General features: G+C 43.6%; 1 protein-coding gene across 1 annotated transcript in view; it reads left to right on the top strand.

The window, feature by feature from the left end:
* LOC124132281 (H(+)/Cl(-) exchange transporter 6-like) overlaps positions 1–15,515 on the top strand; it is a 110,103-nt gene extending 94,588 nt beyond the window's left edge. Inside the window, exons 22-24 of the mRNA XM_046496131.2 lie at positions 20–118; positions 12,775–12,900; positions 15,021–15,515. Of these exons, the coding sequence (XP_046352087.1) occupies positions 20–118; positions 12,775–12,900; positions 15,021–15,101 (306 nt within the window). The 3' untranslated portion in view covers positions 15,102–15,515. The remainder of the gene's footprint in view (positions 1–19; positions 119–12,774; positions 12,901–15,020) is intronic.
* The last annotated feature ends 2,311 nt before the right edge of the window (positions 15,516–17,826 follow it).

The raw sequence follows: 17,826 nt of genomic DNA, 5'->3' as shown, positions 1-17,826 counted from the left end.
TGTGATGTCTCTCTTCCAGGAGACACCATTCAGCTATGAAGAGCTCACGGAGGATTACCCAAGGTACCCGGATGTGCAGGACCTCGACATGTCGACTATCAACCCTGAGGATATTCTGGTACGTATAACCTTAGTCACAAGTACATTTTCTCATTACAAACACCTAATAATCTGGTAGGATGAGTATATGTGTAGAAGCTTTGTGTATATATCGGATGTAATATTAACGTCAAAACAAGAATAGTACATATTCATGTCAGTTTTCATCGCTTCTCTGACGTAAACGTTACCTTAACGTACCTGAACTTACGACTTGTCATGGTGCATAAACACAAGTCGTATTTGTATCAATGATCAGAATGTATTTCGCCGGAGTGCTCTGTGTTTTTGGTTTATAGATTTTCTTCAGATGTATTGGCACAATTAAGTCAATCATTTAAAGTATTTGTTTCAAACGTGTCACGAAGAATGGTATTATTCTAAATGTTATACCACGAATCTGCCACACTTATGACGCTGATGAGCGTGTTTTATCACACATCTGATTGATCCTCCCTTTGTCCCTGTACCAATATCCTCCGCATCACACGTCATCATCCACAGTGTTATTTATTGTTTCTATTTTTATTACACGTATCAGAAGGCACAGCTCAGTTGCTTCACTTCTTTGGAATGAGCTGCATTCCCGTCCTTTCTCCCACACAAACCTGAAGCCGCTCGTCATTGATTATTAACGTGACCCATGTGATCACGTCGACCACTCCTCGTATGACTTTGTATCTAGGTGTTTGTTTAGATAGATTTGAAAGTATGACCAAGAAGGTGGCACAATCACAGCTGTATAAGGTGGCGTTTGTGGAGGAAGACTCTTCTTGGCGGGACACGATCCAGCAACAACTCATCGGGCGGCTTATGTTGTATGAGTGTATATAAGCACGGTTACTCTCATGGTGAATAATGCTCACAGCAGAATAGTAGGACTCAAGTCAATATATATTACAATTATATAAAGACTGTGGTCTTTGATAGTAAATCTCAAAGTATGAATATGTTCTGGTCTCCATGTGTAGCTGTCCTCCTGCTGCGGGAACAAGTAACTGTCCTCACGCGGTTCAACAAAGCAGTCTGCACGGAAACACACAACAAGAGGGGACAGCTGACATCTTATCCCTTAAAATTTGACTATTCCCTGCATGGTTGCAGTCTTACAGTGTGAAGCTGTTGATAGTCACCAAGTCCTTGGAATACTGTGAAGTCCTATTTGTTTACTCTTATGAAGCTGTTGATAGTCACCAAGTCCTTGGAATACTGTAAAGTCCTATTTGTTTACTCTTATGAAGCTGTTGATACCTTACTCTGTATGAAGGTGTGGGTAGTCAACCAGTCCTTGGGATACTGTATATTCCCATAGTATACACTGTATAAAGCTGCAGATACTTTACTCTGTATGAAGCTGTGGGTAGTCATCCTGTCCTTGGGATACTGTATATTCCCATAGTATACACTGTATAAAGCTGTAGACAGTCATCAAGTCCTTGGGATACTGTATATTCCCATTTGTTTATACTGTATGAAGCTGTAGATACCTTACTCTGTATGAAGCTGTGGGTAGTCACCAAGTCCTTGGGATACAGTAAAATCCCATAGTTTACACTGTATGAAGCTGCAGACAGTCACCAAGTCCCTGAGATACTGTATATTCCCAAAATATACACTGTGTGAAGCTGTAGACAGTCGCCAAGTCCTCGGGATACTGTATATTCCCATAGTATACACTGTATGAAACTGTAGACAGTCACCAAGTCCTTGGGATACTGTATGTTCCCATAGTATACACTCTATGAAGCTGCAGACAGTCGCCAAGTCCTTGGGATACTGTATATTCCAATAGCATACACTGTATGAAGCTGCATACAGTCACCAAGTCCCTAGGATACTGTATATTCCCATAGTATACAATGTATGAAGCTGTAGATACCTTACTCTGTATGACGGTGTGGGTAATCACACAGTCCTTGGGATACTGTATATTCCCATAGTATACACTGTATAAGGCTGCAGACAATCACCAAGTCCTTGGGATACTATATATACCCATAGTATACACTCTATGAAGCTGTAGATACCTTACTCTGTATGAAGCTGTGGGTAGTCATCCAGTCCTTGGGATACTGTATATCCCCATAGTATACACTGCATAAAGCTGCAGACAGTCACAAAGTCCTTGGGATACTACATATTCCCATTTGTTTACACTCTATAAAGCTGCAGACAGTTGCCAAGTCCTTGGGATACTGTATATTCCCATAGTATACACTGTATGAAGCTGTAGATGCCTTACTCTGTATGCAGGTGTGGGTAGTCATGCAGTCTTTGGGATGCTGTATATTCCCATAGCAAACTCTATATGAAGCTGTAGACAGTCACAAAGTCCTTGGGATACTGTATATTCCCATAGTATACTCTTTATGAAGCTGTAGATACTTTACTCTGTATGCAGGTGTGCGTAGTCATCCAGTCCTTGGCATACTGTATATTCCCATCTGTTTACACTCTACGAAGCTGTAGATACTTTACTCTGTATGAAGCTGTGGGCAGTCATCAAGTCATTGGCATACAGTATATTCCCATCTGTATACACTGTATAAAGCTGTAGACAGTCGCCAAGTCCTTGGGATACTATTTATTCCCATAATATACACTGTATGAAGCTGTAGATACCTTACTCTGTATGAAGGTGTGGGTAGTCATCCAGTCCTTGGGATACTGTATATTCCCATTGTATACACTGTATAAAACTGTAGACAGTCACCAAGTCCTTGGGATACTGTAAATTCCCATTTGTTTACACTGTATGAAGCTGTAGATACTTTACATTGTATGAAGCTGTGGGGAGTCATCCAGACCCTGGGATACTGTATATTCCCATTTGTTTACACTGTATGAAGCTGTTGATACTTTACTCTGTATGAAGCTGTGGGTAGTCATCTAGTCCTTGGCATACTGTATATTCACATCTGTTTACACTCTATGAAGCTGAAGACAGTCACCAAGTCCTTGTGATACTGTAATCTGCCATTTGTTTACACTCTATAAAGCTGCAGACAGTCACCAAGTCCTTGAGGTACTGTATATTCCCATTCGTTTACACTGTATGAAGCTGCAGACAGTTGCCAAGTCCTTGGGATACTGTATATTCCCATAGTATACATTGTATGAAGCTGTAGATACCTTACTCTGTATGCAGGTGTGGTTAGTCATGCAGTCCTTGGGATGCTGTATATTCCCATAACAAACTCTATATGAAGCTGTAGACAGTCACCAAGTCCTTGGGATACTGTATATTCCCATAGTATACTCTGTATGAAGCTGTAGATACTTTACTCTGTATGCAGGTGTGCGTAGTCATCCAGTCCTTGGCATACTGTATATTCCCATCTGTTTACACTCTATGAAGCTGTAGACAGTCACCAAGTCCTTGTGATACTGTATATTCCCATCTGTTTACACTCTATGAAGCTGTAGATACTTTACTCTGTATGAAGCTGTGGGTAGTCATCAAGTCCTTGGCATACTGTATATTCCCATCTGTATACACTGTATAAAGCTGCAGAGAGTCACCAAGTCCTTGGGATACTGTATATTCCTATAGTATACACTGTATGAAGCTGTAGACAGTCGCCAAGTCCTTGGGATACTGTTTATTCCCATAATATACACTGTATGAAGCTGTAGATACCTTACTCTGTATGAAGGTGTGGGTAGTCATCCAGTCCTTGCGATACTGTATATTCCCATAGTATACACTGTATAAACCTGTAGACAGTCACCAAGTCCTTGGGATACTGTAAATTCCCATTTGTTTACACTGTATGAAGCTGTAGATACTTTACACTGTATGAAGCTGTGGGGAGTCATCCAGTCCTTGCGATACTGTATATTCCCATAGTATACACTGTATAAACCTGTAGACAGTCACCAAGTCCTTGGGATACTGTAAATTCCCATTTGTTTACACTGTATGAAGCTGTAGATACTTTACTCTGTATGAAGCTGTGGGGAGTCATCCAGTCCCTGGGATACTGTATATTCCAAAAGTATACACTGTATGAAGCTGCAGACAGTCACCAAGTCCTTGGGATACTGTATATTCCCATTTGTTTACACTGTATGAAGCTGTGGGTAGTCATCCTGTCCTTGGGATACTGTATATTCCCAACGTATACACTGTATAAAGCTGCAGATACTTTACTCTGTATGAAGCTGTGGGTAGTCATCCTGTCCTTGGGATACTGTATATTCCCATAGTATACACTGTATGAAGCTGTAGACAGTCACCAAGTCCTTGGGATACTGTATATTCCCATTCGTTTACACTGTATGAAGCTGTAGATACTTTACTCTGAATGAAGCTGTGGGTAGTCATCCAGTCCTTGGCATACTGTATATTCCCATCTGTTTACACTGTATGAAGCTGTAGACAGTCACCAAGACCTTGTGAGACTGTATATTCCCATCTGTTTTACACTGTATGAAGCTGCAGACAGTCACCAAGTCCTTGGGATACTGTATATTCCCATTTGTTTACACTGTAGGAATCTGTGGGTAGTCATCCAGTCCTTGGGATACTGTATATTTCCATAGTATACACTGTATAAAGCTGTAGACAGTCACCAAGTCCTTGTGATACTGTATATTCCCATTTGTTTACATTGTCTGAAGCTGTGGTTAGTCATCCAGTCCTTGGGATACTGTATATTCCCATAGTATACACTGTATAAACCTGCATATACCTTACTCTGTGTGAAGCTGTGGGTAGTCATCCAGTCCTTGGGATACTGTATATTCCCATAGTATACACTGAATAAAGCTGTAGACAGTCACCAAGTCCTTGGGATACTGTATATTCCCATTTGTTTACACTGTATGAAGCTGTAGATACTTTACTCTGTATGAAGCTGTTGGTAGTCATCCAGTCCTTGTGATACTGTATATTCCCATAGTATACACTCTATGAAGCTGTAGACAGTCACCAAGTCCTTGTGATACCGTAAATTCCCATTTGTTTACACTCTATGAATCTGTTGATACTTTACTCTGTATGAAGCTGTGGGTAGTCATCTAGTCCTTGGCATACTGTATATTCACATCTGTTTACACTCTATGAAGCTGAAGACAGTCACCAAGTCCTTGTGATACTGTAATCTGCCATTTGTTTACACTCTATAAAGCTGCAGACAGTCACCAAGTCCTTGAGGTACTGTATATTCCCATTCGTTTACACTGTATGAAGCTGCAGACAGTTGCCAAGTCCTTGGGATACTGTATATTCCCATAGTATACATTGTATGAAGCTGCAGACAGTCACCAAGTCCTTGTGATACTGTATATTCCCATTCGTTTACTCTGTTGGAAGCTGTGGGTGGTCACCAAGTCCTTGGGCTACTGTAAATTCCCATAGTTTACACTGTATGAAGCTGACGGTATAAGTTGCCTTCAGCATAAGTGTATGAGACTCAAATGGAGTCACAAGTGTTGGTTCTTACCTGTGTAGCTGTGATGCTCGGAAATAGATAATTCACAACAAAACACGACAACTTCTAAAGGTTGTAGACAAAACTTACGTTGAACAGAGAACGTTCCTAGTTACATCCAGATTGGAGGAAGAAGCCAATAACGTTCGAGTTACGAGACAAACATGAATACTCTCCCGCGTGAAATACCTGTTAAACGCCTACCCCTTTAATCTGAACACCCAGATAATGAAGGTACATCGAAACATCGACCTTCTCCGTAGTTGGGCACTACTTTGGTGTAAATGTGAGCTAATGTAATTTGAATACGCAATTATTTTGAACTAACCACCGCAGCATGTTTTAAGCTTGTTTAGCAGATCTAAACGGTTTTAGGCTGCGTTCACACAGTGCCGATTATCGCTCCCGTTTGAGATCAGACAGCGCTACGGCATGAAAAGTGAAAAAGTCTGATACTACCTTCAATGATCTGGAATGTACTATCATTGTCTGAACGCAGTCGTATATGTTCGTAACAGAGTCCTACGGATCGGAAAGGTCCAGAGAGGTCGGCCAAGCACTCACGACAGTATGGTGCATCCCGTAACATTCGGGAAACTCAGCCGATTTTGTCTAGTCGGATTACAATCGTGACTATGTCGTGACAGATTCTACTGTATCGGATCAAAATTGTAACAATGTCCTGTGTTGTCTGGACGGGATCCTGTGGATCGGGACGCTGTCGTGATGAACGTGCATGATTTGGAGAAATTGTTCGTTGCCGTTTCTTGTCGATTGAGTCCAGATTGCGTCCAGATCTTGTCGAATACGAATCGTCTTTGTCGGTTCACTGTCCGGTCATTGTCGGATCCCTGTCGGATCCCTGTCGGATCGCATTCGGGAGAATCGGGACGCTATCGGGAGAGATTCGATCATTTTGTACAATGCTGAAGATACAAATCGGATCAGATTCGGATTGAGAACGGGAGAATCGGGACGAATTCGGCTGGAAACGCCTTAATCGGGACGCTTCCTGAACAATATGTGATTGTTTTCATGACTCAATAAATGTTTTTACAAATTTGTGAATTTCCCGCCACGAATCACAGGATCTTGATCAGACTTTTGACAAATTTTAATCAGTATTAGTCCTATCAAGGACGGCAGTAGAAATCCTGAATGTGTGACTGTGCCCAGTTTTGTACTGCATATCACACACTGGGGTACCTGCGTGTAGGTTACTGGTTTCGTCATGCAACTAGCTGGGGGACTGATCACAGGTTGCAGCTGCTGAGGGGCGGTATATAATGTGCGACGGTACGCCCCATCAGATCTCGTGCCTTTGGTATGTTCTACGACGGACAGTCGCGGGCAAATTAGCCTAAACAGGACAAGGATGTTATTCGTCTCCTCTTGATTGGAGTCCCTACATCGATCTCAGCCTCACAATCCTGGCGCGGCTTTGTACATCATTCGTATTATGTCATAGCCTCTGACTCCCCGCGTCGTTGTTCACTGTTGACGTGATACAGAGAGTGCGACTACTTTCTGCAGATATCTTGCTGAAAGGGCCCCGTGCACCCGCAGCGACGTTAAACGTCGGGAATATGTATGTGAGGGAGTGTATGAGAGGGAGTGTATGTGAGAGAGTGTATGAGACGACGTGTATGAGAGGGAGTGTATGAGACGACGTGTATGAGAGGGAGTGTATGTGAGGGAGTGTATGAGAGGGAGTGTATGAGAGGGAGTGTATGAGACGACGTGTATGAGAGGGAGTGTATGAGACGACGTGTATGAAAGGGAGTGTATGAGAGGGAGTGTATGAGAGGACGTGTATGAGAGGGAGCGTATGAGAGGACGTGTATGAGAGGGAGCGTATGAGAGGACGTGTATGAAAGGGAGTGTATGAGAGGGAGTGTATGTAGGGGAGTGTATGAGAGGAAGTATATCTGAGGGAGTGTATGATAGGACGTGTATGAGAGGGAGTGTATGAGAGGGTGTGTATGAGAGGACGTGTATGAGAGGGAGTGTATGTAAGGGAGTGTATGTAAGGGAGTGTATGAGAGGAAGTATATCTGAGGGAGTGTATGATAGGACGTGTATGAGAGGGAGTGTATGAGAGGGTGTGTATGAGAGGACGTGTATGAGAGGGAGTGTATGTAAGGGAGTGTATGTAAGGGAGTGTATGAGAGGACGTGTACGAGAGGGAGTGTATGAGAGGGTGTGTATGAGAGGGAGTGTATGTAAGGGAGTGTATGTAGGGGAGTGTATGAGAGGGAGCGTATGTGAGGCAGTGTATAAGAGGACGTGTATGTGAGGCAGTGTATGTAAGGGAGTGTATGTAAGGGAGTGTATGAGAGAGAGTGTATGAGAGGATGTGTATGAAAGGGAGCGTATGAGAGGGAGCGTATGTGAGGGAGTGTATAAGAGGACGTGTATGAGAGAGAGTGTATGAGAGGATGTGTATGAAAGGGAGTGTATGAGAGGGAGTGTATGTAAGGGAGTGTATGAGAGGACGTGTAAGAGAGGGAGTGTAGGAGAGGACGTGTATGAAAGGGAGTGTATGAGAGGGAGTGTATGTAAGGGAGTGTATGAGAGGACGTGTATGTGAGGACGTGTATGAAAGGAAGTCTATGAGAGGGAGTGTATGTAAGGGAGTGTATGAGAGGGAGTATATCTGAGGGACTGTATGAGGGGACGTGTGTGAGAGGGAGTGTATGAGAGGACGTGTATTTGAGGGAGCGTATTTGAGGTCGTGTATGAGAGGGAGTATATGTGAGGGAGCGTATGTGAGACAGTGTATGTGCGAGAGTTTATGAGAGGGAGTGTATGAGATGGAGTGTATGAGAGGGAGCGTATGTGAGGGAGTGTATGTGAGGGAGTGTATGTAAGGGAGTGTATGAGAGGACGTGTATGAGAGGGAGTGTATGAGAGGGTGTGTATGAGAGGGAGTGTATGTAAGGGAGTGTATGTAGGGGAGTGTATAAGAGGGAGCGTATGTGAGGCAGTGTATGTAAGGGAGTGTATGAGAGGGAGTGTATGAGAGGGAGTGTATGTAAGGGAGTGTATGTAGGGGAATGTATGAGAGGGAGTGTATGTGAGGGAGTGTATAAGAGGACGTGTATGTGAGGCAGTGTATGTAAGGGAGTGTATGTAAGGGAGTGTATGAGCGGACGTGTATGAGAGGGAGCGTATGTAAGGGAGTGTATGAGAGGGAGCGTATGTGAGGGAGTGTATAAGAGGACGTGTATGAGAGAGAGTGTATGAGAGGATGTGTATGAAAGGGAGTGTATGAGAGGGAGTGTATGTAAGGGAGTGTATGAGAGGGAGCGTATGTGAGGGAGTGTATAAGAGGACGTGTATGAGAGAGAGTGTATGAGAGGATGTGTATGAAAGGGAGTGTATGAGAGGGAGCGTATGTGAGGGAGTGTATAAGAGGACGTGTATGAGAGAGATTCTATGAGAGGATGTGTATGAAAGGGAGTGTATGAGAGGGAGTGTATGTAAGGGAGTGTATGAGAGGACGTGTAAGAGAGGGAGTGTAGGAGAGGACGTGTATGAAAGGGAGTGTATGAGAGGGAGTGTATGTAAGGGAGTGTATGAGAGGACGTGTATGTGAGGACGTGTATGAAAGGAAGTCTATGAGAGGGAGTGTATGTAAGGGAGTGTATGAGAGGGAGTATATCTGAGGGACTGTATGAGGGGACGTGTGTGAGAGGGAGTGTATGAGAGGACGTGTATTTGAGGGAGCGTATGTGAGGTCGTGTATGAGAGGGAGTATATGTGAGGGAGTATATGTGAGGGAGCGTATGTGAGACAGTGTATGAGCGAGAGTTTATGAGAGGGAGTGTATGAGATGAAGTGTATGAGAGGGAGTGTATGTGAGGGAGTGTATGTGAGGGAGTGTATGTGAGTGAGGGTATGACAGAGAGAGTGTATGAGAGGGAGCGTATGTGACGGAGTGTATGAGAGGACGTGTATGAGAGGGAGTGTATGAGAGGACGTGTATGAGAGGGAGTGTATGAGAGAGATCGTATGAGAGGGATCGTATGTGAGGTAGTGTATGAGACGACGTGTATGAGAGGGAGTGTATGAGAGAGATCGTATGAGAGGGATCGTATGTGAGGTAGTGTATGAGACGACGTGTATGAGAGGGAGTGTATGAGAGAGATCGGATGAGAGGGATCGTATGTGAGGTAGTGTATGAGACGACGTGTATGAGAGGGAGTGTATGGGACGGAGCGTATGAGAGGGAGTGTATGAGAGGGAGTGTATGAGAGGACGTGTATGAGAGGGAGAGTTTGAGAGGACGTGTATGAGAGGGAGTGTATGAGAGGACGTGTATGAGAAGGAGTGTATGAGAAGGAGTGTATGAGAGGGAGTGTATGAGAGAGATCGTATGAGAGGGATCGTATGTGAGGTAGTGTATGAGACGACGTGTATGAAAGGGAGTATATGTGAGGGAGTGTATGAGAGGGAGTGTATGAGAGGGAGCGTATGTGAGGGAGTGTATAAGAGGACGTGTATGAGAGAGAGTGTATGAGAGGATGTGTATGAAAGGGAGTGTATGAGAGGGAGCGTATGTGAGGGAGTGTATAAGAGGACGTGTATGAGAGAGATTCTATGAGAGGATGTGTATGAAAGGGAGTGTATGAGAGGGAGTGTATGTAAGGGAGTGTATGAGAGGACGTGTAAGAGAGGGAGTGTAGGAGAGGACGTGTATGAAAGGGAGTGTATGAGAGGGAGTGTATGTAAGGGAGTGTATGAGAGGACGTGTATGTGAGGACGTGTATGAAAGGAGTCTATGAGAGGGAGTGTATGTAAGGGAGTGTATGAGAGGGAGTATATCTGAGGGACTGTATGAGGGGACGTGTGTGAGAGGGAGTGTATGAGAGGACGTGTATTTGAGGGAGCGTATGTGAGGTCGTGTATGAGAGGGAGCATATGTGAGGGAGTATATGTGAGGGAGCGTATGTGAGACAGTGTATGTGCGAGAGTTTATGAGAGGGAGTGTATGAGATGGAGTGTATGAGAGGGAGTGTATGTGAGGGAGTGTATGTGAGGGAGTGTATGTGAGTGAGGGTATGACAGAGAGAGTGTATGAGAGGGAGCGTATGTGACGGAGTGTATGAGAGGACGTGTATGAGAGGGAGTGTATGAGAGGACGTGTATGAGAGGGAGTGTATGAGAGAGATCATATGAGAGGGATCGTATGTGAGGTAGTGTATGAGACGACGTGTATGAGAGGGAGTGTATGAGAGAGATCGTATGAGAGGGATCGTATGTGAGGTAGTGTATGAGACGACGTGTATGAGAGGGAGTGTATGAGAGAGATCGTATGAGAGGGATCGTATGTGAGGTAGTGTATGAGACGACGTGTATGAGAGGGAGTGTATGGGACGGAGCGTATGAGAGGGAGTGTATGAGAGGGAGTGTATGAGAGGACGTGTATGAGAGGGAGAGTTTGAGAGGACGTGTATGAGAGGGAGTGTATGAGAGGACGTGTATGAGAAGGAGTGTTTGAGAAGGAGTGTATGAGAGGGAGTGTATGAGAGAGATCGTATGAGAGGGATCGTATGTGAGGTAGTGTATGAGACGACGTGTATGAAAGGGAGTATATGTGAGGGAGTGTATGAGAGGGAGTGTATGAGAGGGATCGTATGTGAGGGAGTGTATGAGATGACGGGTATGAAAGGTAGAGTATGAGAGGAAGTGTATGAGAGGGAGCGTATGAGAGGGATCGTATGTGAGGGAGTGTATGAGAGGACGGGTAAGAAAGGAGTGTATGAGAGGGAGTTTATGAGAGGGACTGTACGAGAATGAGTGTAGGAGTGGGAATGTACGTGATGGGGCGCATTTGTGCGGAACCTGACAGCTAGGAGATAAACCTTCATCACCGAGCCGGTTACACCGCACACAACACGAGCACACACGCACCCACAAACGCGAACAGACGCGCGCGCACACAAACACAGACACACAACACGCGCACGGATATACACACGTTCACACGACACACACACACTCGCACGCACAGATGCACCTCTCCTTACGAAACATATGTTCATTACATGCATGACCAAACATAAGACACAGGATACCTTTCCTATTTTAAAAGATGTAGTCTAAAAGGCAAGGCGTTTTGTGACATAATGATTGACTTATCATGTAGATATAAATGTCTATTTTTTACGTTTATATTCCTCTTGGATCAGGGTCAATACAAGTCATGAACGTTGCCCTACCACAATCTCTACGACATCACCAGCAAATAACAAAATTAACGCAAATTTACATAATTCGACACAAGGTTCAGGAAGTAAATCTTTTCACAGTCACGGGTGGATGTACTTTCTACCTTTCATTGTTGACTTTCCATTGTGTGCCATGCTGTCAGTTGTTTACAGCCAATACAGTAAGCCATTATTAACATCCTCATTGTTTACCAGTCGTTTCCGACTTCTGAATGTCTATGTGTTTCTGCATAACGATATAGCTTATACGGTGATCTCCGAGAGGCGACATCGACGGTTGTAGTAAGCAGGACAATGATGCAAAATCCCAACACAGACTGAGAACAGGTTATTTGGATAACTAAATTATAGCAGGGGGGATTTCCAACAGAAATAATGTAAGTGTATTTGCAGTGACCCAAGGTCATTTACCAGAGACGCCATGCGCCGTGTCACACGGGATGGTTGGAAGTGACCGGGGACCTGCCCACAGTACAGACAGATTACAGACAATAGAAACAGCGTCAGCGTTGTGGTCAGTCCATACGGACCTTGAAGGGGGACCCAAGTCAATGAGGACGAATGAATGTTTCGTGGAGAAGGGAATAACTTGAGATGCAACTCTCGGATCTTAGTTTTTGTATCATTGTTGTTTGGTGGCAAGGTGAAGCAAGACAAACATCGTGAACGTCGGCGTCATGTCATTGCGACACTATCATGGCTGGTGTATAATATGTACAGGATGTGCATTTTTCTTGTCAAACAACATGTTTACCCAATCGGGTGACCTGATACAATATATATTCCAGTGAGTGTTGCAGCCAAGGGAGAAAAGTTATGTTTTTCGCGTCACGAAATGAGATAAACATGTCGTTTGACATTAAAAGACAAAAATTTAATACATTATGAGTCCTCTCGCTGATCTTTAATGTCTCAGATTGAAAACCACAGTGTATATACGGAGAACAGTGCATTGTGTTCTCCTGTGTCTAGGTGAATGTGTGAATTATTTCTTGTATGTCTTTCAGGACGTGCGCCGCTACATGAACACCTGCCCCTACACAGTGTTCGCCGACACAGCCCTGCCTCAGGTGTTCAACTTGTTCAGAAGCATGGGGTTACGCCACCTACCGGTCATAAATCACCAAGGAAAGGTAACGGCATCTGACGGTATTGCCTATAGTTAATCCTCGTATGGAGGCAACGTATTCAGGGCATGCATGTCGATACAAATCAACATTGGAAAACAACTGTGCAAACATCTGAACACTTCAAGCCTGGGTTCGGTAACTGATGGTCAGTCGGACAGTCAAGGCTATCCTGTTACAAGCTTGGTATATCAGTTCCTTAGCGTTTGATCGTAACATCGCCATACGGCTTCCGTCGTTGTCTTGTTGAAAGCACCCTTCCATCTGAATGTCCACACGCGGGCCCTTTTCTGTTGAGGCATGTTAAACATTTATACATGCGGCAGTGTTATATAGATGCTCGGGTACATTAAAAGTAGACACTTTGACTGAGTATTTGAGGACTGCCGGTGAGCCCTGATACCCGGAATGCAGTATGCTTGATGGACAGGGTAGCGAACGTAACGCACGTTGCGAAAGAAAATAATGGGGATTGCGTTTAGTAGGAACATCAGCTTGTATGTTCGCCCTGAAGAAGAGAACAGGGTGTAGAATGCACATGCACTGCGACATCTTGTCTTGTCTAAATACAACGAGATCATGTACTTCTCGCATGCCGCGCTGCATTTGATGGACAAGAGTGACTTGCGTGCTTCACGGATGATTCAGCAAACGGAGGATGTGCTGAATTAACTATGATTAGCAACAGTTCCAATGAAACCGCATGATATCTGTTATTGACTCAAAGCCATTAACATCAGAATGTAACTCATGCTTTAGTTCTCCTGTAAATTATAAATCAATTCTCAACCTAAACTAGTTGATTTTAGGGAAAACACCGGTTTATGTGTTTTAGTGGGGTTTTTTTTAAATTTCTGTGACTAAGGGTTTGAAAGTGTACACGATTTGAGTTGATGTTGAGTTAACGTGCGGGCTGCTGTTGACTAAACGATCAATACGATCGCGAGCTTCTTCTACTGTTTAAGTCCCGGCATTCAGTATACTTGGAGGTGAGATGAGGTGAGGCGAGGTTTAACGTCGCGTTGAAGATTATTGCACTTATATAGCGACGTAAATGCACGTATGTTAGTGTGTTTGTATGTCTGTTTTCACTTGTCCGGACGAATGCAGAATTTATAGTGTTAGTCCACTGAGATACCATGCCGCAGTTTAAGGTGAACAGACCACTCTGTCACAGAACACTTACTCACATCACCAGCTGAGCCCAACACAGGTCACATCAAGAAACCAACACGCATCACACCAAGAGACCAACACATTTCACATCAAGAGACCACCACATGTCACCAGCTGAGCCCAACACAGGTCACATCAAGAAACCAACACGCATCACACCAAGAGACCAACACATTTCACATCAAGAGACCAACACATGTCACCAGCAGAGCCCAACACACGTCACACCAAGAGACCTACACATTTCACATCAAGAGACCAACACACATCACCAGCAGAGCCCAACACGCATCACACCAAGAGACCTACACATTTCACATCAAGAGACCAACACACATCACCAGCTGAGCCCAACACAGGTCACATCAAGAGACCAACACACGTCACATCAAGAAACCAACACGCATCACACCAAGAGACCAACACATTTCACATCAAGAGACCAACACATGTCACACCAAGAGACCTACACATTTCACATCAAGAGACCAACACACATCACATCAAGAAACCAACATGCATCACACCAAGAGACCAACCCACATCACATCAAGAGACCAACACAGGTCACATCAAGAGACCAACACACGTCACATCAAGAGACCTACACAAGTCACAGCACTATGGGGCCAACTGGGGGCCAACACACAATTAAATCACACTCCAATACAATATGCAAGGCAGCACAATACAACACTGAGCGGGTGTTGTACAACACAACACAAACACTACATCTTTGTACTCAATACCATAAGACACACTCCAGTACAAATCACTGAATCGATTCACCACGTCCAACTAAATGTAGGGGTTTGTTTCTATCAAAATTATATATTATCAGAGACTTCGCGTTAGTCTACAAAATGGTTGGCTGGGCATGTTAACTCGTAACGCACGCTTTGGAGGGGTTTGGACGTGTCTTTGTCAGTATTTGCGTATTCTACTTACAGCTTGTGGGGATGATAACACGACACAACCTCACTCACCACTACCTTGAGGAGGAGCTGCATCGCCAAGGCAACAACCGCTGAGGAGATGGGTGGAAGATGATTATCATTCATATCAGCCTCAGTATCACCATAAGAGCCTCAGTATCACCATATGAGTAAACTGCTATCCACATTGAATTCTTTGCCATATTACTGTTTGTCGGAACGTTAAAGTATGGCACATTTTTTAATGAATTAAAAATGGACAGCAGTTTTGAAAAAGAACTCATCTAATGATGATAATTCAACGTCAAAATACTTCTGGTTTAGGCGCTGGTTCCGGTTGAAGGTATCGGGCCCATTAAAGAGAACAATATGCAAGCGGTCCAGATGTCGTCATCGGGTGTACCTGGCTTTGAAGCAGTGAATCATGGAGCATTAAATAACTTTATTAGATTGCATATTACCCAGTCAAAACACATATTATGGAAATGATTATTATAATTGTTCTATGTTTTTACGTTTGTTGTTGTTTTTTTTGTTTCATCACAGTCAGGTCTATTTTAGCTATACCACGGTGACCTGTAGAGAGTTTGGGGCAGCAAATCATTGTTTGACAACACGAGCAACGAACCAAGTCCTCGGGGAACGAGGTCACACACTCGGGCGGTGATACAATGGAACCACGTGCACTGTACGTGGTCAGTGGTCTTGCGATAAGCATGGGGTATTGTGGAACTATTCTGATCCAGAATCGCACGCATTGAGAACTTACGTAACAAACTGAACGAGGGCGTGTATATCATATATTCAGTCGCTGATGATATTGACCGACAAAATGGTATATCAAACTAAAGTTTAATGGCACAGCGAAAGGATCAGGTTCTGGAGCCCGCGACAGGATTTGGGGTTCTCATCCCTGATACGCCCGATTATGACAGTGAGTTGGTCATCAGCGCTTGTCATCTGCGTCTGGTGGCAGTAATGCGACTACCTGACACAGAGCTCCCCTGGATACCCATCTCCTGCAATCATGTTCAAGCCTGCTGTCTTTTCACAAACCCCATGAGGGAGTATTTACAATGATTGCTTTTCAAATAAGATTGACAAAAACGAGAAGAAAGACGTTTATTTAGAATGACTGATGGCATTAAATGGATGTTTTTCACTACATAAAAGTTTAACTTATTTTTGAAAAGGTCTCATTAAAGAAAGCTATACATACTTCATCCTGATTTAATTTACTACTATAGTTAATTTTGGTGAATTGTGACTGTAAGTTCATATACACTGTATATATTCATGTGGCAGGATGTGAACATCTTTGTATGTCCTGGTGTGTGGGATTGACTGCCCAGTTATAACACATAATGCCATGAACAAAGACACTGGCCGCTTGATTCAGACACGTGTTCATGAAGACTTCGACTTGTATTCATGATGCCAGGTCCCCCGGCTTCCAATACAATATAAACCAAAAACTCTTCTCACAGGGTACACCAGGGAACAATTCCAGTATTATAAACTGCGGGCAAACTAAAGTGTACACTTGAAAACTGGATGGAACTAATTATAAACGTTAATCCAAAACGTTAATAGGCTGAAAATAGTCACCTAAACTTTGCAAATTTAAGGTCCAAAACACAACTATGATACCCGTATCCGAGACATCCCCATCTAATAATCATTTCTTGATTGTGTCACTTTTAGCCACCGGCCCAAAAGGATGTATATTTTTTTTGGCCATGGTAGCTTTCCTGCGAGGGTTGATTGATAAGTTATAAGCCTCACATAGAAACAAATGCGTATCTCTGGTTGCGAACAAAGAGGTATATCCACAAACGGCAACTGGACAAGTTGTTTCGCTGTAACAAATCAGTAAAATAAGCAGTTCTGTGACCTTTGGAAAATTGACAAACTTGAGGAACGTGTAGTGATTTCTTCGGAAGTTCATCTAAATGAACCGTTACTTTTTAAAAATAATGTGAGAACACTCAACGATATGTTACTCACGTCTGATCGACCTTTCTGTGGAGTATGCTATCCACATGTTTAACTGCATTATTTTCCCATACAACAAATGATACGAAAGTCTATTTTTCCTACACTGTAGAGCACTGTTCATGAAATGAATTGGCTTTTGCAACAGTGACGTAACAAGCGTACACGTTAAACCCCCAGCATCACGCTCATCCACCGTAAGATGAGGCTAGACGTTGTTCAGGATTTGGTTCACGCGAGGCATGCCGGGAGTACTAGATGAAGAAGACTTTAGTGTTCTTCCACTGGTGTTTGTTTTGGTGCTGCCATATCAACACTAACGAGGAGAATCTAAATATCTTTCCTATCAAAAGGTACACGATGACATGCGATTAATGGGGAAGTAAGTTCGATTTCAAAGTCCTTGTACCAGAAAACCCCGCTTGAATAGAGTGAGATGTATCTTGTCCATTAATTACACAGCCCAGGCGAGGAGTCCGGGTTATGTGTACGTTGCTTTCCACACGATCTTCCCGAGGCATTCACCTCAAGCGTTAATCCTCTCCTAGCCTTGGTGCAGCTGGATGAAGGGCCTATTGCTTCTTCTCTGTGGAAACAAACCGCCAGTACTAATGCCATGCATGCGCAGAAATGTGTGGCGGGTGTGTATACTGGGTTTCTTTAATATCACAAACAATAAGAGTTTAATTTGGGAGACAAGAGCAGCAAGTAGAACTGTAATATGAAAATAGAATGTGTTTGTTTATGACTGAGTTCCGTATTGACATAAAGCCATGCTCAATCAATTACCTAATCTCTTAAAGGAATGCCGTCTGCCCATACTATC

Source organism: Haliotis rufescens, unplaced genomic scaffold (genome assembly GCF_023055435.1).
Source record: "Haliotis rufescens isolate VD_foot unplaced genomic scaffold, xgHalRufe1.0.p SCAF_13, whole genome shotgun sequence".
NCBI classification, from domain to species: domain Eukaryota; kingdom Metazoa; phylum Mollusca; class Gastropoda; order Lepetellida; family Haliotidae; genus Haliotis; species Haliotis rufescens.
Note: the sequence above shows the minus strand (reverse complement) of the source record. Positions and strands in the feature narration are given on the sequence as shown.